The following is a 22,818-nucleotide window of genomic DNA, read 5'->3' as shown; positions in this document are numbered from 1 at the left end:
GACAAGGTGCACTTCCGCTCTTGCGAAAAGAACGAAGAAAGAAAAAGAGATGAGCGAGACAACGAAGTCTGCCATTGGCGGAGAAAAAACTCCTACACCTTAGAAATCGAACCCTTTGACCAAAAGACCAACCTATCAGGAAATCCACCATGCAAAGAAGAAAGGCCCAAAGCAGTCCATACACCAAAACCCATTCAAAAGAAGCCAGAAAACAACCCGCACATCACTGCTAAAATCCAACTCACCAGAGCGGAGGAGGGAGATGGACACAACACCCACCGGATGTACAGTGACTAACTTCCTTATTAACCCGTAACTAAATACTCCCTCCTAATCCAAGTGCTGTGAGTGCAGTGGAGCGCGGGTCACCCTCAAAGCATGCAATGGCATGAATTGTGAGGTCCCGGGTTCGACTCCCTGCATGAGCAGTATGCGGTTATTGCACGGGGACCTTTGGGGTCTGTTAAAAGAGAGTGCCGGCTTACCGTGCTGTCGCGTATCTCTCGGGGTTTAGTCTCTCAAAGGTGTATCGCCCTAGGCTGCTAATGAGAGATGTTCCTCGTTACCAAAAAAAAAAATACTCCCTCCTATTCACTATTTTCTTCTCTATTTCCTTAAACGGATTATTCAGGTTTTCTTCTCCTTTCTTATTTTGGAAACTTTTACTCTTATTTTATTCATTTCTCTCTCCTATTACCAAACACCACCCAACTTTTACTCTTATTTTATTAATCCATCTCTCCTATCACCAAACCCCACCTAACTCACAATTCTTTATTTAATTTCTAATTATTCATTCCTCTCTCAAATCCACAACCCCACCATCTTCCTTTATTCATTATTTAATTATCTCCTAAAATCTTGTGCCCACATCAAAGGGGAAGAAAACCCCGAATAGGAGGGAGTATGAAATAGACAGACCCAATTAAAGCTAGGAAGATATAGCTAGGAAACGGTTTTATTTGGAAAAACAGTAAATAAGGTAAACAAAAAGCAAGCATCAACAAGTAGCGGAAACCACCACATCCGACCTGACCAACAACACAGCCAAAATCCCAAATCTTCTCCTACCAGGCACATCTCAAAAGGGAGACCCATCCACCATGACCACACCCCAACATAAAAAAAACGGACACAACAAACACAACCGCGGAAAGAAGCGACAAATCTGCAAGCACCAAGAAACCAAAAAAAGGACACCTATTTCACCAAGCGATTCCTCCCAAGACCACCGCCTCACATGCAAAAACCAACCTTCAAAGACATAAAAGACACGGAAGAGAAGGGACCAATAAGGTGGGGGAAATGAGGGGATCACCTATCGGTCCAAACAGACTCAATGAGCTATGCTCATAGACCAACACAACAAGGACAAAAGACCGAAAGGTGGGGGAAATGAGGGGATCACCACTCGGTCCCAATCCGACCCCACAAACACAACACGAAACAACCCACACACAGTTGTCACAAATCTGACCAGACAAAAGACGTCGGAACTATCGACAGAAAACTAAAAGACTGGTCAAAACCAGAACGCGGGCACAACGAGAAGCACCGGCCGAAAACAAAAGACTTACCAGGGGTGGGATAAATGGGGGGGATCACCCCTGGGATGCATGCAAGGTAAACGGTGACAGGACAAGGAGTCGGAAGGGCAAGAACCCCAAGGAAGCAGCGACAACAACTGATCAGCCCGACAACCCGGAGAGACAAACCCGAGAAACGCCTAGAAGCTCGGGTTTTACACCAATCATTGTGGATGTTGTAACACAAGAAGAACAATGAAAACAAAAGGGGTGAGGTCAAAAAACAGGTCAATTTTATCGATCGTCGGAGAAGGGCCTAGGGAAAGACCCATCGCGGGCGATCGCATAGGAGAAGAAGGGCGGAGTGTGTGGACAGGCGAAGCGGCGGCTCATAGAGGGCTAGGGTTTTTTTTGTATTTTTAGAGAAAGGGGAGGGAGATGCAGTTTAGAGAGAGAGAGAATGTAGATTAAAAAAAATTGGTAGTTGATACCCAAAAGTGATCACTATTTAGTAAAAAGTGATTAAATTTTTCACGTTGCACATAAGACGGTCATATAATAGAATTTGCACCTTACTAATTAATTACCAAGTTTTGCTGCGTTTTGAGAGTAATGCATTTGTGAATGGATTCTCTACTTAGGGTGAAAGTTATGAGGTTCCAGTTTAGTGAATACATTTGGGTATGTTGAAATATTTAAATAGGTATCCGCTATGAGGGCCAAATGACCAAATTGGTAAAAAAAAGTAGGGGTTGAGTGACAAATTGGTAAAAAAACTTAGCAAAGTGACATATTGGTAAAAAAAGTTGATGGCAAGCGACAAATTGGTAAAAAAACATTTTCGAGGACAATTTGACAGAAAATTGGTAAAATAAACATTTCGGAGGACAATTTGACGAAAAATAAAACATTATTAAGACTGACTTATTACCGGATTGTTCCTACCATAAAACCGTCTTATAAAACTTTCAAATGGGTTCATCTACTATTTGTTATTCTCATTCCTCCGTAAATTCCATTTCGCTAAATACTTTGGCTGATTTATGACCTCATTTTGACATTTTTTTTTTAAAAAAAAAAATCTCTTTCGATTCAGATCAACTTTAGAGTTAACTTTCGGGTTATGTTCGCCTTTCCAAAGTTTAATAGTTTGTTTGGCTAGACAAAGAGGAAATACATGGCAGATTGGCAAGGAGGAATGGAAAAATTTTTAATTTGCAGGTGTAAATGTCGGGTTCTCCTCCAAATACCTTTAGTTTAAACTTGACCCAAACTTGTTATGTAATGTCATAAAATCGTCTAATCTTTATTTAACATCGGATAAAATCGTTGAATCACGGATTTATTACGTTTTTTGGAGTATATATATCTTTGTAATAGTAAGTCACCTGCGATTTAACAACTATAGAGTAATAAAAATTCAATCTAACATTTAGTGACTTCGTACCAAGTTTGGAAAAGAAACAACGAACATATATCCATTATACTCATAGTAAACATTTTCAGTTCAACCCCATTTACGCAATTATCTTGTCTTCCAACTAAAAAAAAACTTAATTTCACCATAATTGTAGTTTTTCAAGGGTTAAAAATTTCATATTTTTCAACATAAGAAAATTCAACATAAAAAAGAAAATAATACTCGTAATAATTATATTTCATCATGTTTTTTGCCGAATAAACGCAAATACTTTGACAAACAATGATAAAAGTTTTTACATAAAAATATTTGATAGAAAATGTTTACTTATTTGGAAAACAAAATTCACATTAAATAAAAAATATTTGTAATATTACCGTGTTTTATTTTCGGTTAAATTATCCTCGAAAACGTTTTTTTACCAATTTGTCACTTATCATCCACTTTTTTTACCAATTTGTCACCTTGCTTAGTTTCTTTACCAATTTGTCACTTGTCCCCTACTTTTTTTTACCAATTTGGTCATTTGGCCTCCGCTATGAGTCAGATTATAGTTTGACTCAAGAAAAACGGTTATTAAGTTTGGGTAATTAAGTTAATTGCTCCTATGGGATTATTCGAGCATGAATTGCAAATTTGCAATTAATTCATTTGAACGGAGAAAGAGGAAGATTTGAACACAAATTCTCATTATAGACGGACACTATTCGTCTATACGTATAGACGGATACCATTTTCCCTCACAAAATACCCATTTGCCATAAAGTGGGAAGCACATGGGGGTGCCCCACCTTGCCCCCTACCCATTTTATTAGAGGTTTTTACCCGTCTGTTCACCCCACCCGTCTATACCAAGACCTATTGAGATTTGAATTGGGATTGCATCAAGGACATAAGATACATTGACGTGGAGGAGAGTGGTAACAATTTTTTTAGGTCTCGTTTGGTTATCCCATAGAAAATGTAGGAAAGTAGAAATCCCATGAATTGCAAAATTGAAGGTTGTTTGGTTATTCCTTTTTTGGCAAAATGTAGGAGTTTGAAAATCACATGATTTTCCAACTCCCCCATAATGGAGGAGTTGAATTACCTAGTCCCCCCTAGGTAGTTCTAAACTCCTGTGTTAATTGAACTCTTATGTAGGTAACCAAACGGATTTGCTAAATTCACGTGAATTTCATGCTGGAACTTAATTCCCATGAATTCGATATTCCTATGGAGTTGTATTCCCGCGGGCAACCAAACGAGGCCTTAGTGTTAATAAATCTTGTGAGTGGCTACATTTGAGGTATTTGTGCATATACAATTATGATTTATGAATTTGTCTTTAGCTCTTCAGTTTATTCATATATATATATGTGACATGATCAGATTACTAAAACTGATTTGAGAGGATCTTTGTTCCGACCTTCTTCACAATGTACACAGTAAAAATTTCTTTTGATTTGTCGTTTGCGGTTCAATCTTGTTGCTAAGCATCTATTTTACCATGTTTTGAATGAGAGAGTTGGACAAAATGAGAAGGGTACAATCGTAAAAATTGTATGTGAAAGAGTAAAATTCGTATGTGAAAAAGCATGATTATCCTCAATATGTAGAGAAATATATTATACTTGAATATACTTTAAATTATCATATATTTTACGTATGCTATATTCTATGATATATATATGTCACATTGAAATATATAGCTCTTATTAGACATACGAAAATATTAAGATAGGAAAGTGACAACTTGAGGACAATTTTACATACGAAAATCAAAATATCATTACATTGACTAATTTTAATAAATATTGTGTTTTTGGAGTTGTATTTTAGGGAGATTTCGTATTTTATAAAGTTACATTAATTAGCATTTCGACATTGTATATTTCAAATAAGAGATGAAGATAATTGCGATGAAGAAATTTTTTTAATAATATAATTAAAATATATATGGTTAAAATGTGATAATAATGATATGTGTAAAATCAATACTATATATTAATTCCAGAAACCAAGGGACTTCAATGTAATTAAAGAAAGTTATACAAATTAATTATACTATATAGTTTTAAATCGATAGCACCGTGTGATGGACCTGATAAAGGGACTTCAATGTAAATATTATATAGTTTTGGTTAAAAGTATAATATAAAGATGTCTTGATGAATAATATTTATGGAAATTACATTAAATTAAAATAATTAAATTTAGAAAATACAAGAATATAGTGATTTTCCTTAAAATTAGCATGCCCCACTTATGGAATTAATTAGTATCATACATTAAATTAAATGTGGTAAAATAATAGTAACAACAACGAGATTAATAAAATTAACGGTATTAATGTGGCAGTAGTGACAGTTATAGTAATGATAGTGGGAGTAGTGAAAGTAACTACGAATGTAGTGAAAGTAACAGTGGTAACAATGAGAAAACATATGAACAATTAAATAACCAATCGACTCAAGGAAATATTTTATTGATTTAAATATAGGCCGGATAAAATTAACAGGAATAATGAATTTAACAGAAAAAAAAATAGAGGAATTAGTAAAAGAAACAATAATAACCACGGGAGTAGTGAACGTAATGATATTAAGAAAGAATGTCGTGAAAGTAATAATATTAATAGCGGGGTAGTGAACGTGTCTCATAATTTGAAAATAAATTTTACATTTCATCATAATTACAAGATATGCCGTAGAAAAATATATTACAAATAGTAAACGTGTGAGTTAGACAACTCCAACATAATTTATTTCATTGAAAATAAAATTTAACGGTAAATAGAGATAGCCGGGCGAAGCCGGGCACCAAACCTAGTATTATACTATTTGATGAAAAGCAACCAAATATACAAGATAAAACTCAAGAGTCAAGACAAGGCATGCCATCATAATTTTCCTCTCCTGCTTGAAAATACCGCTCTCAAGTTTTCGGCTCACGTCTCATACAAAGAGAAGTAGATAGCACTTCTTAATTTATAGATACAAACCCAAATCAATCAATAAAACTTTGAAACTGTAGTGTCGTTTACAAAGTTACATAGCAGCCATGTTTTAGCCTCTACATTAATCTATTGTATATTTCCTTGTGGATACAGCAAGATCGAGGAGCTGCACTGCTCTACATGGTACATTGATGAATGACAGCACGGTCTGCCAACAAATAATGTCCGCTTCGCCATCCACAGGTAAGGTGTCTCTTGTCATAGGAAATTGGATGATATTGGCTATCTATTCTTGATCTTTCTACATCTTGTGTTCCTGTTTCAAGGACAATAAACTGAACTCAATGTCCCATGTCAGTTCTTACATTAGCTGGAGCATGCTCATAAACTGAACTTAATCTATTTAGCAGGTAACTCAGTTTCAACACCAGTAGGTTGTATTCCCAGAAGCTCCTTTCTCAAGCTTTCGGCCACATCAGGTTTTCCTTGTTCAATATATCCATCAATGAAAGCGCCGTATACATCGGCATTGGGTCGGAATCCTTTCCCCACCATCTGCGCCTGCAGTTTCAGTGCTTCTTCCATCTTTCCTACGCCACACAAGCCCTTTAATAGCATCTCATAGCTTGTCTCTTTTGCCACAAAATCAGCATTATCCATGACAGTCGTGAAAAATCCCAACGCTTCCATGACACAGCCCTTGTCACAAAGAACCGTAACCATTGCATTGACAGTAGAACTATCAGGACAATACCCTTTCCTGCGCATATCTTTCGACAAAAGCATTGCAGCATCAGCATCACCAGCCAAGCAATAACCGTTTACCAGATGTTGATAAGTAAGACAAGTAGGTTCCACAGCAGTGAGCCCCATTTGTTTATAAAGCTCCTCGCCCTTATCAACTTTACCCGCCTTACAATAACCAGCAATCAATGTATTATAAGCAACAACATCAGGGTCCAATCCCTTGAATCTCAACTCTTCCCACACCTTTTCCGCCTTGTCAATATCAGCATCCTCACAGTAAGCTTCCATTAAAATGCAATAGCTATAACAGTTGGGTTGACAATTCCACTTGGCCATCTCAATCCAAACCTCCTCAACCATATCAAGCACTCCATTTTTATGAAACGAGAGCATCAAGTTGTTAAAAGTGTGAATATTAGGCAATACTGTACAAGTAGCAGGGTCATGAAATACCTGCTTGTACAAGTCATACCCAAAGAAACAGCCTTTACGCTGAGATGCGTTAGAAATTAAGACATTGCAGGTCGCAACATTAAGATGATTCCCACGCGATATCAGGATACGCACAATACGAAGACAGGAATCAAACTGATTCATTTCCAAAAGGGAAACGATGAACAAGTCAAATACAAAGGGGGCAGAATCACATTTCCGATAGTTTTCGACAAGTAAGTTGAAAAGTTGGGAAGCTTGAGAATGATGACGACGAAGAGCGTCCTTGATGAGAGACTGGGCTCGGGTTTTTTGGCGGGCACGAGCTAAAATGTGGATAATGGTGGCGTAAGAGGAGAGGGAAGGAGGAAGGGTAGGGAAACGGTGGGAAGTGAAAAGGAAGAAACGGAGGGCAAGATGGGGATTGTTGCGGAAATGGAGGATAATTTGGGAAACATGAGGAGGTGAAATGCCGTGTGGGAAGAGGGATACAAGGGTTGACCAACGGGATTTGGAACGCTGGTGTTTCAGGATTGATACGGCCGTCGTCACGGCGGACTCATTGCTGGCGCCGGTGGTGGAAAACGCGCGCCTCAACATTAACAGGGTTGATGACGTCTTCATCTCCAAAACGAAAACGAAACTCAAAAAAACTTGAACATTCTTGACATTTACATAAAAATTGCAGCAATGGAGTATGGTGTGTGAACTTGATCATCATCAATGGCGGCTGCAACTACTGGGTTACTGCCATGTGTCCCCATTAATCAAGTTTCTCCCTTTTTAGCTCATTTGCTCCATCTTTGAGGGTTTCTTCTTATATATATCTCTCTTAGCATTTCGTCGAACGTTTGGTGTACATGGATTAATCCGCTATTTCTGTATTTATCCAATTTTGCGATTATATACTCATCGCCGGTTTTTTCTTTTCTTCAAGTTTGTTTTTATTTTTTATTTTTTTTGACTCGAGTATGAGGAAAGGAGAGATGGTATGATTTTCCTTAGCGAAATAATTCAGATATCCAAATAAGGAAAACTTAAAAAAATGATTGAAATAGAGGAAGTATTAACTTAGTTATAATATTGTTCGGTCAATCATAAGTCACACTCTTTTTTACTTTGCTAAAAGGTGTTTTATTTGCCTCCAATTGGTACTTGGTAGCCAAGTTGATTTTCGAATTTGATTGATTATAACAAGACTTTATTCAGTTTACATGGTCACATTGTTAAGTTTTATGTTTGCTACGGGGTGTGTCACTGGGTGATGGAGTATTATTTATACTCCCTCCCACACCAATGGTAACATGGACCCATTTTTTGTGAGGAGAAAAGTGGGTCCATGTTATCATTGGTGTGGTATGGAGGGAGTAGTTTATTTAATTGAGCATATAGTAAAAAACTAAACTCAACATATATTTGAATGGCATATGGTGCATTGGTGGCATAGTATTCATTTCTCTACGGATTTAAATATTTAATGATCAGATTCATGCATAAGAAAATAATGTAATGTTTCTTAATATTTTTTTTTACAAAAATGTAACATTCGGTCTCCTTTTTCTAGATTTCCCATTTATCGCAATTTGCAAGTATTAGGTAGGAGTCTTTCTAGTTTTTCATGGACACGTCTTACAAATACTCCTCCGTCCTTAAAATTGTCGATTGTTGTCGCTTTGGTTTTTGGCAAAAAGAAAGAAAGAAGGAAGGGCCAATAACTAAATTACAAGTGGAACAAATTGGATGTGAATGATCAAATTACTCATCAAGTTCATTCTTAAAATAGAAAGGACAACAAATGACTGAGACACCCAAAATGGAAAAGGACAACAAATGACCGGGACAGAGGGAGTACTTTGAATTTCAAACCAAAACGACAACAAGCTTAGTAAATTTAATATCTAGCTTCTGGAAGATGGAATATATGTCTTAACTTATACTTTATGAATAGATTTAAGTAAGGTAAACAGGGAATCAATTCCTAAATCCAATCCTTAAAACTGCGTTCACTTAACTACGTATGAATAAGCTATGGAATCTATGACCTACATCCTTCACATAATCTGATTTAGCCAACAAATCTAGTAACTATCTATAAAGATCTCGGTGCTAAATCAGGTGTATGTGCATATGTAATACACTACTGTCATTCTTGTACGCAACTGCCTAACAAAGCAAGAATATATTCATTCAAACGATGCTTAACATCATCCATTTCTCCACCACAAGCTTTCGCCAACACAGCATGCATCATGCATCATCGTTTTGTGAAGTGAAACCAATGATGCAATTTCGTGAATCATTCTAACAGAGTAAGGTGAGCAAATAATGTCACCTAGCTTCCGGTCATGTCATGAACTGTAGTGCTCTCAGCTTGTACCTCCCTACACAGGGTAATGTAAAAATAATGAGTGAAGTTATCAAGGTATAACCTTAGAAGCTGACCAAAAGAATCTTAAAACATCACCCTCACATATTGGAAGTTATAGTCCTATCAAATGAGAAGAATCAAGAGCCAATGTCAAAAGCAGGTAAAGTCTTCAGGGAATATAATCATACAAAGTAAATATTGGAATCGGAAATGGAAATAATAATATGTTTGTCTTCTGGCATATACACGTCGATATATCTGCTAGTATTCTATAGGATAGAGATACCAATTAGCTTCAACCACAAGCAAAGTTTTATCCTATTTAATTTGACCTGCTATATATATAAGCATGCATGCATTCTGCATTCATATACAGAATACTAGTCGAAGTTAGGCATGAAATACAATGAGATATCTCATTATAGCCATCCACAACACAGGCTTAAACTCGAGTTCTCAGAAGTGCCCTTCAAGTGTGATGGCTGCAAAGAGATGGGCATAGGAAGTTGTTATAAGTGCAATACATGTGACTATGATCTCCATATGCACTGTGCCATTCCTACTACTTCCATATACCATCCTTTCTACCCACAATGCTCTTTCATCTTCATGTCTAGGCCGCCTGGTAACGTTCCCCGTTACTGTAATGCTTGTGAGCGTGGCATCTCTGGTTTTCTTTACCATTGTAATTCATGTGGTTTTGATCTCCATCCTTGTTGCGCCAAACTCCCTACTGCATTAGATACTGGATCTGGTATGCTATTGTATCTATACAGGAAGGTTAGTTTATTCCTGCCTTTTTCTTCTCCTGTTTTCAATACATGGTTAGGTTGCAAATATACAAATGAACTTCCATACCCACCATAAATTGGAGTCTTAGGCATTGAGGTCATGTCAGTGTCGTTCTGGTTGTGGTTGTCATGACTGTTGAACGCCATATCTTTAACTTTACACACTTCATTTTGAAAAACTGCAATTATATTAGAATAAGGCATATGATTAATATAACCTGACCAAATTTGTTGATAATGAATGAAGGTGAGTGGACCATGTCAAAGATGTGGAAAGAAAGGGAGGAGTTGGAGTTACAGATCATCAGACAAGAAGTACAATCTACACGTAGCTTGCGCGAAAGACATGGTGATGGAGAGTTGGCATGATGTATACTATGGGGGTGGGCTTCGTTCAAGTGCAGCGATTGGTGGAACAGGGATTAATAGTGTACCTGGCCTAAAAGGGGCCCTGCTTCAGACGCATGGCCATAGCAAGTACAGTAGTAAAAGCAAGGGAAAGGTCCAAAAGTGTTGTGAGATGGCAGGGATGTCACTCCAGTTTGTAATCTCAGCAGTTCTAGGTGATCCTACCTCTCTCATTGCGGGCGTCATCGGCTCCCTCATGACTAGATAGTGAATCATGGACAATGTGACACCAGATGGTACTATGGTCTCGGAATCACTCCAACTTGTCTTTTCTTGGTATTATCTCAGCTGGTCTACTCTAGGCGATCCTACCTGTGTCATTGTTCGGGCCATTGCCTAGTGCCTATCTAATTATTGTCTATATAGGAGACATACAGCAACAACTATTTAGTACACTCTTTCTTGGTACGATCTGTTCTGAGTGATGTATGTACATATTAATGATAAAAATGCAGATGTATATATATTTGTACGAGAAACTCAAGTACTCATATAGAAAAATGAGTTTGTGTGCCACCCTCTTACAAGATCCATGACCATGAGATACTGCAGCCTAGTGATGCTCTATAATTGTTATTTTGTAAACAAAAGGGAAAAGGAAAAGAGACAATGGTTCACTCGAGCCGAACTGCAGTTATTATAACAAAGTATGTGCAAATGAACAACATGAAACCAGACAGTGTCTATCAATAACAACACGTACAACTGAACAAGTATAATTTGATTCTACAAAATTCCATATCACTAGTAGCAGAGAGTTTGACCAAGGAAAAATGCACAGATCCAGAAAGATATTTATTTAGCATTTAAGATTTAAATGGGGAGAAGATCACATTACTTGTCATGGAGGCCGGATATACAACAAAGGCCATTCATCACTGTATGTCATAGACTACTTACCTTTCATATTATATCACAAATATTCACACTCTTTCGGATAAGCTAGATCCAGAGACATATACTCTGTTATGCTGAGGTCTCCCTCTCTAAACAGTAAACATCCAACTAACTGAGGGAAGCTCTATAATTCAGCATTTGGGCTATATCGTCATTAGTGGCTTGTAATTAATCTGGTCAAAATTCTAAAACTTGTCTCTAGGTTTGGCAGGACGCGCTCCCTAATCCCTAGCAAAGTATTGGACATTGCCACTGAAGGAAAGTCCATGCCTTTCTGAGTTCTCTCTGATACAAATTCTAGGTGATCATTAGCAGCCAAAAACTGTGAAGTGCAAGAACATTGACCAAATAATGACACCATGTGTCCAACTGTAGACCTATGAATGAATCCTTCTGCAACAGTGCAACACCAGCCCTTGTCTCAGTGTAAATCCAGCCAACACATGAATTCACGGGGTATTACAGTTAAACAGTCTCAACTCAAACCTACAAATGAATCCTTAGAAACTAAGAGCCCTTGCCGGCACACCCTAGTCTATAAAAGAAGTCTTGATGCATGTATGGAAATGATTATATAAAAATATAAATTGCAGGATAAAGGAAGAAAGTAACATTAGAAGGAAAATCCACATAGAAAAAAAAAAGAGGGTAAGAAAAGAAACCTGGAAAGAAGAAAGGTAAGAGTAGAGAGAGTGAAAAGCCTGACAAATGCTGAAGAGGGCATCTGAAGAAGAAAGGTCATGGACATTGTTATAACCAGCAGCAGGAGTAGAAGTGGAATCGGGGTGGTGGAAGAGAAGAAAAAGAAGCAGCAGAAGTGGTGTGTATGCAGGCTGCAATCTTGGAGTGGAGCTCAGAAGCTCGTACTAGCACCATTGCTATCCTCTCTGTTTCCATGTCCATCTCCCTTCTCTAACTTGCCTTTCAGTTCAATGCAAAGGTTCAAGGGTCTCTCATTTTTATTTCACCTTTCCTGCCAAATGCTGCTCAATCATCTCTTCTTCAGTACCAGTGTACCACCACATATTAGAGTCGCCGAGTCCCTTTTTTCAGCATACAAGGTTCGCTGGGCCCCTCATTTCCTCCTCCATAATGTTGGACTTGACGAGACTTATTGTGAGACCGATAGATATGAAGCATAGTTTACTCCCAACGTTTAACATATGTAATTTTATTGATTAATTATATCAACTACAGTACATAATATAAATTTCAAATGCTGGAGGCTTGAATTGTACAAATTCTTCTAGGAATCTCAGAAACAAAAATAATCCAGTCCAAAAAAGGAAAAGGGGGGGGGAGGAATTTGACATGGACGTGAATGTAAACAAACCAAAAAGTTGTTCCATTTCCACTTTCAACACGTTGCATTGAAAAGAATACAAATTTAAAAATTTTAAGGACGCTTTTCAATAGTACAGGGTCTCTCACAAAAGAACTTAATGGCTTGATAATTTGATATAAGGCAAAAAAGGACATAGCTTATCCTTTCACATTTAAAAGATGAACTTACACCACAAACAAAGTACACTGGAGCAGGATTGAAACATTCCCACAGACCCACAATAATGAACGAGTTTAAGCATGTTTGATCATTACTCCATAGGTTAAGAGTTTTTGATGAAGAAGATATCTAAAACTTGAGCGCAAGGTAGCTGATTTGTTATCAACTTTCATGTCCATGCTGTAAATGAACAGTATACCTTATAAATCGAATCAGCAAAACAAGAATCATAGGCACCTTGGCAGCTGACAATCCATGGTGAAATCCAAAAGAGACGCACAAGTTTTGACAAGCATTCCAGATGTGCAAAGAACTCCATAGCAAAAAGTACATTAGTCGAAAATACTTTTCAACAATCTCACATTAATCTTCTTCACTGTCATCAAGATTGGTCCTGAATATGTAATCCTCGCCTTCAAGTTCATCTTGAAATAGGCACATTGATGGCAAATCCGACTTTTCACAAGTTTCTTTGCTGATCAAAGATCTTGTACCCTGCAAATCAAACAAAAAGTTATTGAGAAACGAGTTCAAAATATAGATTAACCAATTAATTTTTGTTAAAATAATTAGAGAAAAGAACATCTAGTCGCGCTCAGCCAGAGACTTAAAATTCTTATTGCGTTAGGATTCTAGAGTTGAGAACTCAAAATCAGAGAGTTCATTAAAAATAGTAAGTACGAGTAAATTTTTTTGTACATGTATATGCACCCGTATAGTATATTTTATGATCCAGTTAGAGTACACTCTACCAGCTCTACAACAAATAAACTCTACTTGAAACAAAAGGTTAAAATCTCATAGCTTTCAACAGCAAAACAAAGCAGTCAGTGGTGGAACTAGAATTTGCTGTTAAAGGAGGCAAAAAGTTTCAGGGTGACAAACTGGTGATGTACACTAGTCAAAAGATCAAAAATATTACTACGTAACTAAATTTCGTGGTAGTGGTTGAGGAGCTGCTCTTGCTAACCCCCTCGTTCTGGCACTAAAACCAGCCATTAAAAGCAATACTACTAACCTTCTTTAAAGTATAGAAAAAATAATGGAATCCATCTCCAAACGTGTCCCACTTCATTGACCACGTGAATTCAGAAGCCTCAAAAATTGGACGTCTGAAATGTGGCTGCAACAAGTGAACAAACAACGGATAAGTACTCCATAGAAGAGATGAGAAATGTGATACCAATGCATCTCTGAGTTCAGGGGCATCCTACAGAGATGAAGATTACCTGCCCAAATGATATAGAGATGAAGATACCATCTGGCTTCAAGACCCTATGTACGCCTTGAAGCATAGCCATGACCTTCTTCACAGTTTCCGCTTGTGGATTCCATGGATCACCGCTGTCCACGAACAATACATCCTTCAATCACAAGTCCATTTCGTAATCAATATCAGTTGAAAGAAAGCTTTTCTAGGATACTTATATGTTATATGGTCTTACCATCGTTCCTTTCTCTATGACCACATCAAAAGTCTCATCCCTGAAAGGCAAGTCGAGCATGTCCGCAACCATGGCTTTAATTTCTGATAATTTAGGTTCCCCACAAAAATTAAGAAAAAGTAAGGAGAAAGACGCGCAATCAGAATTGCAAGCGCAAGAAATTATTGGCAACACAAATTCTATCATTTGCAAATGCGAGTCTATACAACTACTTGGAGACTGCAAGACTATTCACTGATCTGCATAAATACCAGCTTTATCAAAAATTAAACACCTTTCAATACATGTAATCATGGTGATTTAAAACACAAATTTGGTGCAGAAGATGAAAGCTAATACAGAGCAGAATCCGGTATGCTATGAGAAAATGAAGGGGGGAAATGCCTTGATACTAGTAGGAAACATCAAAGTCTGCAGCTTTTAAACGTAAAAAGAATGAAACTTGAGAGTCAAAGCTCAACTTTAGTAGTGAGGACTGGAGTAAGCAAGAAGCAGCACTAAGCAGTATAAAAAATTAAGAAAAATAGAAAAAAAAGAAAAACCTGTAAAACCCTTCTCGGAAACCCTAGTTTGCAAATTGTGAACAGCAACAGGGGATAAATCAGTGCAAGTAATATCCTTGATACCATCTTTATGCATTTCATCACTCAATTGAGAATTTCCGCAACCCAATTCCAGCACCTACATAACATTTTCTAATTAATTAATTAATTACATTCTGATTCCAATTCTAAACCTAATTAATCCAATTCATATCATATCATAACATAAAAAGAGAATACTTACAGAAGAATGAGGCTGAATGTGTTCCAAAATAAGGTGGCGAAAATGGGAATAATCCTTGAACCATTCATAATGTTCTTCCTTAGCAAACCTCTCATTCCTGCGTCCATCACATCAAATATCAATCAATTACTACTAATTGGGATGTACGAAAACAAATGATTGAGACGGAGGGAGAGAAGAGTAATATTGAGACCAGTAAAGAGGATCAAGGTACGTCAATGCCGAAGGAGGAGCTATTTCATCCTTTGAATTATTACTACTATTTCTCTTCTCTACTTGTGATTCCATTTTTTTAGGAGCTTTTTATTTGGGGATGCTTTTTTCATAAACCTAATAGTTTTACTACTCTAATTATTTTGTTTCAATAGCCTGCTCTATTTATATCAGCATAGCATAAACCTCATAATGCATCATGCATTGTTAAATTTGCTCCCTCCGTCTCACTCATTTGTTTTGTATTCTTTGCGACACTTATTTATCCAAAGGTAAGCAGATAAATGAGACGAAGGTAGTATATGAAATGTTTATGCCAAAAACATTGTAGCTTTTACTAAAACAATTCCTAATCAAAATCTGATATAGCTTTACTTCATCATCATGTATAATCATCACTGCTTGCCTTCAATGTTGTTTTCATTCGACATTGTAACTTTGAATGAATTCCTGGACAGCAAATGTTTAGGCCATGAAATGTTTAATTTGTAATTGGTATAAAATGAAATAGTATTATGAGCCAAAAGAAGACCATAACTATACATTTAAACCATTATTTACTGGTTTTACAAGCTTCAGTATTAGAGGAACATCTCCCAACCTCTTGCAAATATAAATACATGATTGATATATAAGGAATCCCACCCCCATATTATTTTGGTATTAATGCTTTGTCGCAAAGCCACAGCTCACACTAGTTAACATGCAGACAACTAAAACAGAAATTATACACTTTAGATAATATGAACATTAAACTCTGACTGGACTGTCGTCTGTGTAGTGCTATTTCTAACCACTACCAGAGCTTCTGCTTTGTTGCTGCATATGAAGTCCTTGGAGCTTGGTTCGGACTGAAGATAGCTTTGCAACAATGTCACTAATATCCGGCCTTTCATGTTGGACTTCAGTGCAGCAGGTAAGTGCAATTTCAAACACCGACATCACAACCTCAAATACTAACTGGCTATAAGAACCCTCTGTTGCCATATCTTGAAGAAGAGTCCGGTCCGCAATCCTGATATCCTGTTCAGACAGACCTGCTTTCACAAAGTCACGTAAACTCCTCCCTTTTTTGAAACTGCCACCTGTAGGCCTTTTTCCAGTAAACATTTCCAGAACAAGGATCCCGAAACTGTACACATCTCCACCCATGGATACCTCATTTCCCATTCCATATTCTACAAAAACATATATCACCAACATTTTAAAACAAATATGGAGTAGTTAGCAAGGTGAAAGGACCGTCTATTAGATTTGAGATACCCTTTTTGCATTGTCAATAAACTCCAAATTATAAGAAAGCTATAAACTAACTAACAAGGAAAATATATTGTAAATATAAACTAAGACTACTAAACTAGTCGACTCTGGAGTTGTTTTACAACAAAAGGAGGACCCAAAAGTAATTATTTCCGGTGTCAAAGATTATTAACTATTAAGTTTGTCAAGATATGCAGGAGAAAAAAAAAAATCACAGTAACTTTTAAGTTTGAACCCTAGACTCTATGGTGTGGATTAGCTTGATGACCCATTATTTACTTTCTGTAAAAAATTACTAGAGCATTATATTAGCCGGCTCTGGGAGGGGGTTGGAATGGGGATGCTTGTTAGTTACCTGGAGGTGCATAGCCAATAGTCCCTCTAACTCCAATAGAGCTGGACTGATTGTGACTCGAGCTAACAATAGCTTGGGAGAGGAATTTCGCCAATCCAAAGTCTCCGACATGTGCCATCATATCTTCATCAAGGAGAACATTGCTTGGCTTGAGGTCGCAATGAATCGCTGATGATCCACAATCATGATGAAGGTATTCCAAAGCAAAAGCAACATCTACTGCAATTTCAAGTCTCTGACGAAGGTTTAGATGCCGTGATGCTGTATCTGAGTTGTCAACGTGAATTTCCTCTGTAGGATGCAGCCAGTCATCTAAACTGCCGTTTGCCATGTACTCATAAACAATGGCCTTGAAGTCATTGCGTTCGTAATCCAGACTTGAACAAGCTGTAATGACCTTGATGAGATTCTTGTGCCTGATGTTGCGGAGTGCTTTGCATTCAGCGACAAAACTCTTAGACACTCCGCAATGTTCAAGATTGAATATCTTGACTGCAATAACTGTTTCAACATCTTCAAGGATACCCTTGTATACCACCCCAGATGCCCCACTACCAATTAAATTTTTAGAAGAGAACCCATTGGTGGCTCGGTGTAGCATTGGGTATGATAAATTTGGCTCGGTGTAGCATTTGGTTTGGATTGAAGATAACTTTGCAACAATGTCACTAATATCCGGCCTTTCATGTTGGACTTCAGTGCAGCAAGTAAGTGCAATTTCAAAGACCGAAGTCACAACCTCAAAAACTAACTGGCTGTCAGAATCCTCTGTAGCCATATCTTGAAGAAGAGCCTGGTCCGCAATCCTGATATCCTGTTCAGACAGACCTGCTTTCACAAAGTCACGTAAACTCCTCCCTTCTTTAAAACTGCCATCTGTAGGCCTTTTTCCAGTAAACATTTCCAGAACAAGGATCCCGAAACTGTACACATCTCCACCCATGGATACCTCATTTCCCATTCCATATTCTGCAAAAACATATATCACCAACATTTTAAAACAAATATGGAGTAGTTAGCAAGGTGGCAGGACCGTCTATTAGATTTAAGATGCCCTTTATGCATTGTCAATGTGAGACTCCAAATTATAAAAAAAGTCACAGTAACTTTGAACGCTAGACTGTATGGTGTGGATTATATTAGCCGGCTCTGGGAGGGGGCTGGAATGGGGATGCTTGTTAGTTACCTGGAGGTGCATAGCCAATAGTCCCTCTAACTCCAATAGAGCTGGACTGATTGTGACTCGAGCTAACAATGGCCTGGGAGAGGAATTTCACCAATCCAAAGTCTCCGACATGTGCCATCATATCTTCATCAAGGAGAACATTGCTTGGCTTGAGGTCGCAATGAATCACTGATGATCCACAATCATGATGAAGGTATTCCAAAGCAAAAGCAACATCTACTGCAATTTCAAGTCTCTGACGAAGGTTTAGATGCCGTGATTCTGTATCTGAGTTGTCAACGTGAATCTCCTCTGTAGGATGCAGCCAGTCATCTAAACTGCCGTTTGCCATGTACTCATAAACAATGGCCTTGAAGTCATTCCCTTTGTAATCCAGACTTGAACAAGCTGTAATGACCTTGATGAGATTCTTATGCCTGATGTTGCGAAGTGCGTTGCACTCAGTGACAAAGCTCTTAGACGCTCCACGATGTTTAAGATTGAATATCTTGACTGCAATGACTGTTCCAACATCTTCAAGAGTGCCCTTGTATACCACCCCAGATGCCCCACTACCAATTAAATTTTCAGAAGAGAACCCATTGGTGGCTCGGTGTAGCATTTGGTATGATAGATTTGTCAAGCCCTTTTCGAGATCAGATGCACCAGTTGAGCTCTTGGTTCGCTTCCTATGATATGCGGTATATAATGATACCACCACCACCAGCAAGAGAAATCCAGAAAACCCATACAAAAGTGCCATTTTAATATGATTTCTGTTCCGGGTATTTGCACTAAAAGAACAGTTGTTCAACTTTAGTTGAGGCAGCCCTCCACAGAGCATACTATTTCCAACTGTCGAGACACCAGTGGTGTTGCTGAAAACTCCAGAAGTAGGTACCTCTCCTTCAAGGTTGTTATACGATAGATTCAGCATTTTTAACGGGAGGTCTTTCAGAGAATCTGGGATGCTGCCAGACAAATTGTTTCGCGACAAATCCAAAAATTGTAAACTTTTTAGAGATGTCAGAGTTGAAGGAATGACACCCTGGAAAAAGTTGCCCTCCATGTGTAGCACCTCTAGCTCTAGACAAGCACCAAGAGTCGTAGGAATTTTCCCTGATAGTAAATTATCAGAAACATAGAGTACAGCAAGATTCACCAGCCCCCCAACCTCATCAGACAAGGGTCCTGTGAGGCGATTGTTGGATACATCAAGGGTTAGAGACAACTTAGCCAAGCGAAAAATTTCTGTAGGTATTCCACCAGTAAAATTATTAGAAGAAAGATCCAAAGCAAGTAGATTTCCACATTTTCCCAACACAGAGGGTATGGTGCCCTGTAGATAATTATTGTACACCATAAAGATTTGTAGCAGTGTTATGTTTCCAATGGTGGATGGTATGCGGCCTGATAATAGGTTGTCACCAAGATAGAGAATGTACAGAAGAGGGAGCCTTCCTATACTCTGGGGTATAACTCCAACAAGGTTGTTTTCTCTAACATCTAAGCTCGCCAAGTTTGCCAAATTGCCTATGCAAGATGGGATTTCCCCGGTTAAGTAATTTTCTCCAATGGTTAAGACAGAAAGCATTGAGAAATTACAGAAGATTGTAGGAAATGTCCCACTGAAGTTATTATTTCCGACTACAAACCTCACTAAATTTGTTGCATTAGCCAGGGAATAAATAAACTCCAAATCATTAGCTGGATCACCCACTCCAAGTTTGTTATCGAAGAGCTCAAGATTTTGAAGATTGTTTAACCCCCGCAAAGAAGGAACCTGTCCTTGAAATTTGTTGTGAGGCATTATGAGAGTCACTAGATTGGAGGAATTGGAAATGGAGGAAGGAATCGAGCCTGAGAAATGATTAAGACTTATATCAAAATACTGGATATTAGGCAGCATGTTGCCTAAATCAGAAGGCAGATTTCCTTCCAAGTGGTTTGATCCCAGAGTTAATTGTTGGAGATATGAGAGATTGAAAATGGAGGGTGGAACTTGTCCAATGAAGTTATTTGTGTCAAGGTCGAGAACAACAAGGTTATTTAATTTCCCTAAGCTAGTTGGGATACTCCCAACCAAGTTGTTTTGCTGTATCCGTAGAGTCGAGAGAGAGGACAAGTTTCCAAGAGAAGCAGGAATGGTACCTGTAAAGTTGTTAACTGAGAGGACAAGAGTTTCCAAATATGGGAGAGAACCAAGCTCAGGAGGGATTTGTCCGACTAGAGTGTTCTGATAGACATGTATTTCCCTAAGTTGGGAGCATCTTGATATATTGGAGGGAAGCTCTCCTACGAGATAATTGTAACTGAGGGACATATACACCAAATTATATAAACGGCCAAATTCAGGAGGAATTTTTCCTCCAAAACTGTTATTGTTGAGTTCTAAATCCTGCAAACGGTATAACCCGCCGATTTCAGGAGGGATGGTGCCTCCAAAACTGTTATTTTTGAGGTTGAGAACCGAGAGAAAGGTTAGATTACCTATGGAAGGAGAGATGGTACCTGATAACTTGGAGGAGTCGAGGGCTAGTAACGTCACCCTTGCATGCTTTAGACCACACTGAACTCCATACCAGTTGCAAACGGGTAAGGAGTCATTCCAGGAGCTCAACACCCCCAAAGGATCTTTTTTTATGAGGGCCTTAATATCAAGCAATGCTTGCTTGTCTGTTTCATTAGTCCCGGCTATGGAGACCTGAATGCAACATACAAGGAGCACAGAAGCGCATATAAACAGCTTCAATGACATGCTTATGTTTAATATATGTTTTTTAAAAGCCAAAGCTGGTTTAAGTGGAGTATTAGAGATATGTTGATAAGAGTCATAAACATCTCCTTTTTATACTGAGTATATGTAGTGGAAAACAGTAGCCGCGCGCAAAGTGAGAAAAGTAGTGGAGACTGTAATTAGTCAAGACTTGGGTGTGCTTGAAGAGAAGACTTGGTTGACTTGGGAAGAAGACAAGTCGATATCTAGATGGAGAAAACGACAAGGCCAAACTTTGAGATAGTAATAATGATTGTTTGTTTATGGCTGCTTAAGAAACTCTATTACTGATAGTAATAATGATTTGGAAGTGGATGATAGATAGTGCACATTTTCTTGATTAACAGCACTCTATTACTGATGGTAATAATGTGTCATCATTATACATAACCATTTACCAAAGCTTATGGAAAAATGAAGTCGACGACGACTTGAGGATTTGACAAATGTGGAATTTTAAAGTCTTGTTTTAATATATAATATATATTAAAACCTCCCTACTTGAGTTCCACTGGTTGGTGGCCTTCTTCCTTTGTCTAATCATGTCGACAGTCCCTCCCTCTTATTTCTCATCTTCAGACCCTACATCCATTGTCCATACACCTAACTTGAGTTCATGCACGAAATATATTAATGAGGAAGGAAGGGTACTAAGTTGGACCTATTTCCCATGGTGTACACCCCTTTATATTTATAGGATGTCTTACCTATCACTGAGGTTTTAATCAAGTGGTATACATTTGAGCGTACGGTTCGGAAAAAACACAACTTTTCTGCTAATAAGTTTGCAGTATTTTGATGATTGACTAATTGAAATCAAATTCTGTGTAGTATTAAGGCATCAACTTTTTATATGCTCCTTAAATATTGAAACAAGTCCTATAAATTAATGTTTAGATAGACAAATCAATTAACAGCAGAGGATTTTATATTCACCTGCCACATTACAGCTTTGCTCCAGTTAAATTAAGAAGGTGATCAACCTTGTCCTCCTGTAGCCAGAGTGAACAACAGTTACATCCGATACAACTTTAAGTTCACTCTCATTCACTGTACATTCAAATTAAATTACTTAAACTCTGATTTGACTGTACACCCAAATTCAATTATAGTCCCTTGTGTTTAGTACTTCAGTTATCTTCATAATTATATGATTTAGATCGAGAAGCATTAGATGAATATAAACCTGTTAGGATTATTTGTCTTCCTTGTATTACAGACGTAGAGACGGTAGAGTTCCGAAAAGCCTGTTTCTAACTGATGACAGCTTCACAGCGATGTCATTCATTTCCGGCCTGTCTCTTGGTAACTGAGCAGAGCAAGAAAGAGCAATCTCGAGTACAGTTATCATAGTCCCACTTGTCTCCTCCTTTACTATGTCTTCAACAAGCGCAGGATCTAGAATTTCGGTCATGTGCTCAGGTAGGGCTGCTTTTACTAAGTCGTGCAGACTCAGCCCCTCTTTCAACATGCTATCTGTAGGCCTTTTTCCTGTAAATACCTCCAGTAAAAGGATCCCAAAACTATAAACGTCCCCATTTGTCGACACACCGTTTCCCAATCCATATTCTGCACAGCATGTAAAGTGAACAAATGTTAAACGCTTGTGAAAGTTTGACAGGATTTGTAACAATGCTTTATAAAGGGATAAGGGAGTTAGCTTACCTGGAGGGGTGTAGCCGATGGTTCCCCTAACTCCGAACAAACTAGATTGATCCGCACTGGAGCTGATGATGCCTTGCGAGAGGAATTTAGCCAACCCAAAGTCACTCACATGAGCAACCATT

The 22,818-nt window shown here is 38.0% G+C and overlaps 5 protein-coding genes and 1 long non-coding RNA gene across 8 annotated transcripts; 1 reads left to right on the top strand and 5 right to left on the bottom strand.

Annotated features, from left to right (window-relative positions):
- Window positions 1–6,283: 6,283 nt before the first annotated feature.
- LOC141655524 (pentatricopeptide repeat-containing protein At2g15980) lies at window positions 6,284–7,663 on the bottom strand. Its single transcript, XM_074462601.1, has one exon. It carries the CDS (start codon window positions 7,661–7,663, stop codon window positions 6,284–6,286), a length of 1,380 nt encoding a protein of 459 aa, XP_074318702.1.
- Window positions 7,664–9,041: 1,378 nt separating this feature from the next.
- Window positions 9,042–10,472, bottom strand: LOC141657542 (uncharacterized). The gene is made up of 2 exons (XR_012548789.1): window positions 10,294–10,472; window positions 9,042–9,444 (listed from the first exon to the last, which is right to left on the bottom strand). It is a non-coding gene; the product is annotated as an uncharacterized LOC141657542 (long non-coding RNA).
- On the top strand, window positions 9,440–11,144 carry LOC141657541 (uncharacterized). The gene is made up of 2 exons (XM_074464814.1): window positions 9,440–10,211; window positions 10,470–11,144. The coding sequence occupies exons 1-2, from the start codon at window positions 9,828–9,830 to the stop codon at window positions 10,836–10,838; spliced, it is 753 nt and encodes a 250-aa protein (XP_074320915.1). The 5' UTR covers window positions 9,440–9,827; the 3' UTR covers window positions 10,839–11,144.
- A 1,697-nt stretch (window positions 11,145–12,841) lies between these two features.
- On the bottom strand, window positions 12,842–15,741 carry LOC141657540 (uncharacterized). Its single transcript, XM_074464813.1, has 7 exons — window positions 15,456–15,741; window positions 15,263–15,359; window positions 15,019–15,157; window positions 14,477–14,559; window positions 14,261–14,395; window positions 14,050–14,154; window positions 12,842–13,526 (listed from the first exon to the last, which is right to left on the bottom strand). The coding sequence occupies exons 1-7, from the start codon at window positions 15,548–15,550 to the stop codon at window positions 13,395–13,397; spliced, it is 786 nt and encodes a 261-aa protein (XP_074320914.1). The 5' UTR covers window positions 15,551–15,741; the 3' UTR covers window positions 12,842–13,394.
- Window positions 15,742–15,954: 213 nt separating this feature from the next.
- On the bottom strand, window positions 15,955–22,261 carry LOC141657538 (receptor like protein kinase S.2-like). Of its 3 annotated transcripts, none has more exons than XM_074464806.1 (7): window positions 22,218–22,261; window positions 21,968–22,023; window positions 20,767–20,959; window positions 20,407–20,550; window positions 18,277–20,115; window positions 17,091–18,059; window positions 15,955–16,653 (listed from the first exon to the last, which is right to left on the bottom strand). In XM_074464806.1, the coding sequence occupies exons 2-7, from the start codon at window positions 21,974–21,976 to the stop codon at window positions 16,265–16,267; spliced, it is 3,543 nt and encodes a 1,180-aa protein (XP_074320907.1). In that variant the 5' UTR covers window positions 21,977–22,023; window positions 22,218–22,261; the 3' UTR covers window positions 15,955–16,264. The 3 variants fall into 3 exon arrangements, with proteins under 3 accessions (XP_074320907.1, XP_074320906.1, XP_074320908.1); XM_074464805.1 differs by having other exon boundaries at window positions 20,767–21,613; window positions 22,218–22,250; XM_074464807.1 differs by lacking the exon at window positions 20,407–20,550 and having other exon boundaries at window positions 20,767–21,613; window positions 22,218–22,250.
- On the bottom strand, window positions 21,993–22,817 carry LOC141655523 (receptor kinase-like protein Xa21). The gene is made up of 3 exons (XM_074462600.1): window positions 22,697–22,817; window positions 22,253–22,600; window positions 21,993–22,081 (listed from the first exon to the last, which is right to left on the bottom strand). The coding sequence occupies exons 1-3, from the start codon at window positions 22,815–22,817 to the stop codon at window positions 21,993–21,995; spliced, it is 558 nt and encodes a 185-aa protein (XP_074318701.1).
- Between the last annotated feature and the right edge of the window lies 1 nt (window position 22,818).

The sequence above is a fragment of the Silene latifolia genome, chromosome 5 (genome assembly GCF_048544455.1).
Source record: "Silene latifolia isolate original U9 population chromosome 5, ASM4854445v1, whole genome shotgun sequence".
Classification (NCBI taxonomy): domain Eukaryota; kingdom Viridiplantae; phylum Streptophyta; class Magnoliopsida; order Caryophyllales; family Caryophyllaceae; genus Silene; species Silene latifolia.
The sequence above is the reverse complement of the archived record's forward strand: the minus strand, read 5'-3'. Positions and strand labels throughout refer to the sequence as shown.

Coding starts and splice junctions, on each gene's coding strand:
- LOC141657541 (XM_074464814.1), top strand. CDS start 9,828: ATGAAATACAATGAGATATCTCATTATAGCCATCCACAACACAGGCTT. Junction 10,212..10,469: donor TATTGTATCTATACAGGAAG/GTTAGTTTATTC, acceptor TAATGAATGAAG/GTGAGTGGACCATGTCAAAG.
- LOC141657540 (XM_074464813.1), bottom strand. CDS start 15,550: ATGGAATCACAAGTAGAGAAGAGAAATAGTAGTAATAATTCAAAGGAT. Junction 14,155..14,260: donor TCTCTATATCATTTGGGCAG/GTAATCTTCATC, acceptor CACTTGTTGCAG/CCACATTTCAGACGTCCAAT. Junction 13,527..14,049: donor TTTTCTATACTTTAAAGAAG/GTTAGTAGTATT, acceptor TTTGATTTGCAG/GGTACAAGATCTTTGATCAG.
- LOC141655523 (XM_074462600.1), bottom strand. CDS start 22,817: ATGGTTGCTCATGTGAGTGACTTTGGGTTGGCTAAATTCCTCTCGCAA. Junction 22,601..22,696: donor CATCGGCTACACCCCTCCAG/GTAAGCTAACTC, acceptor CATGCTGTGCAG/AATATGGATTGGGAAACGGT. Junction 22,082..22,252: donor CGGAACTCTACCGTCTCTAC/GTCTGTAATACA, acceptor TTGAATGTACAG/TGAATGAGAGTGAACTTAAA.
- LOC141657538 (XM_074464805.1), bottom strand. CDS start 21,013: ATGTCATTGAAGCTGTTTATATGCGCTTCTGTGCTCCTTGTATGTTGC. Junction 20,551..20,766: donor CGACTCCTCCAAGTTATCAG/GTACCATCTCTC, acceptor ATTATCTCGTAG/GAGAGCTTCCCTCCAATATA. Junction 20,116..20,406: donor CTCAGTTAACAACTTTACAG/GTACCATTCCTG, acceptor ATCATTTCTCAG/GCTCGATTCCTTCCTCCATT.
- LOC141655524 (XM_074462601.1), bottom strand. CDS start 7,663: ATGTTGAGGCGCGCGTTTTCCACCACCGGCGCCAGCAATGAGTCCGCC.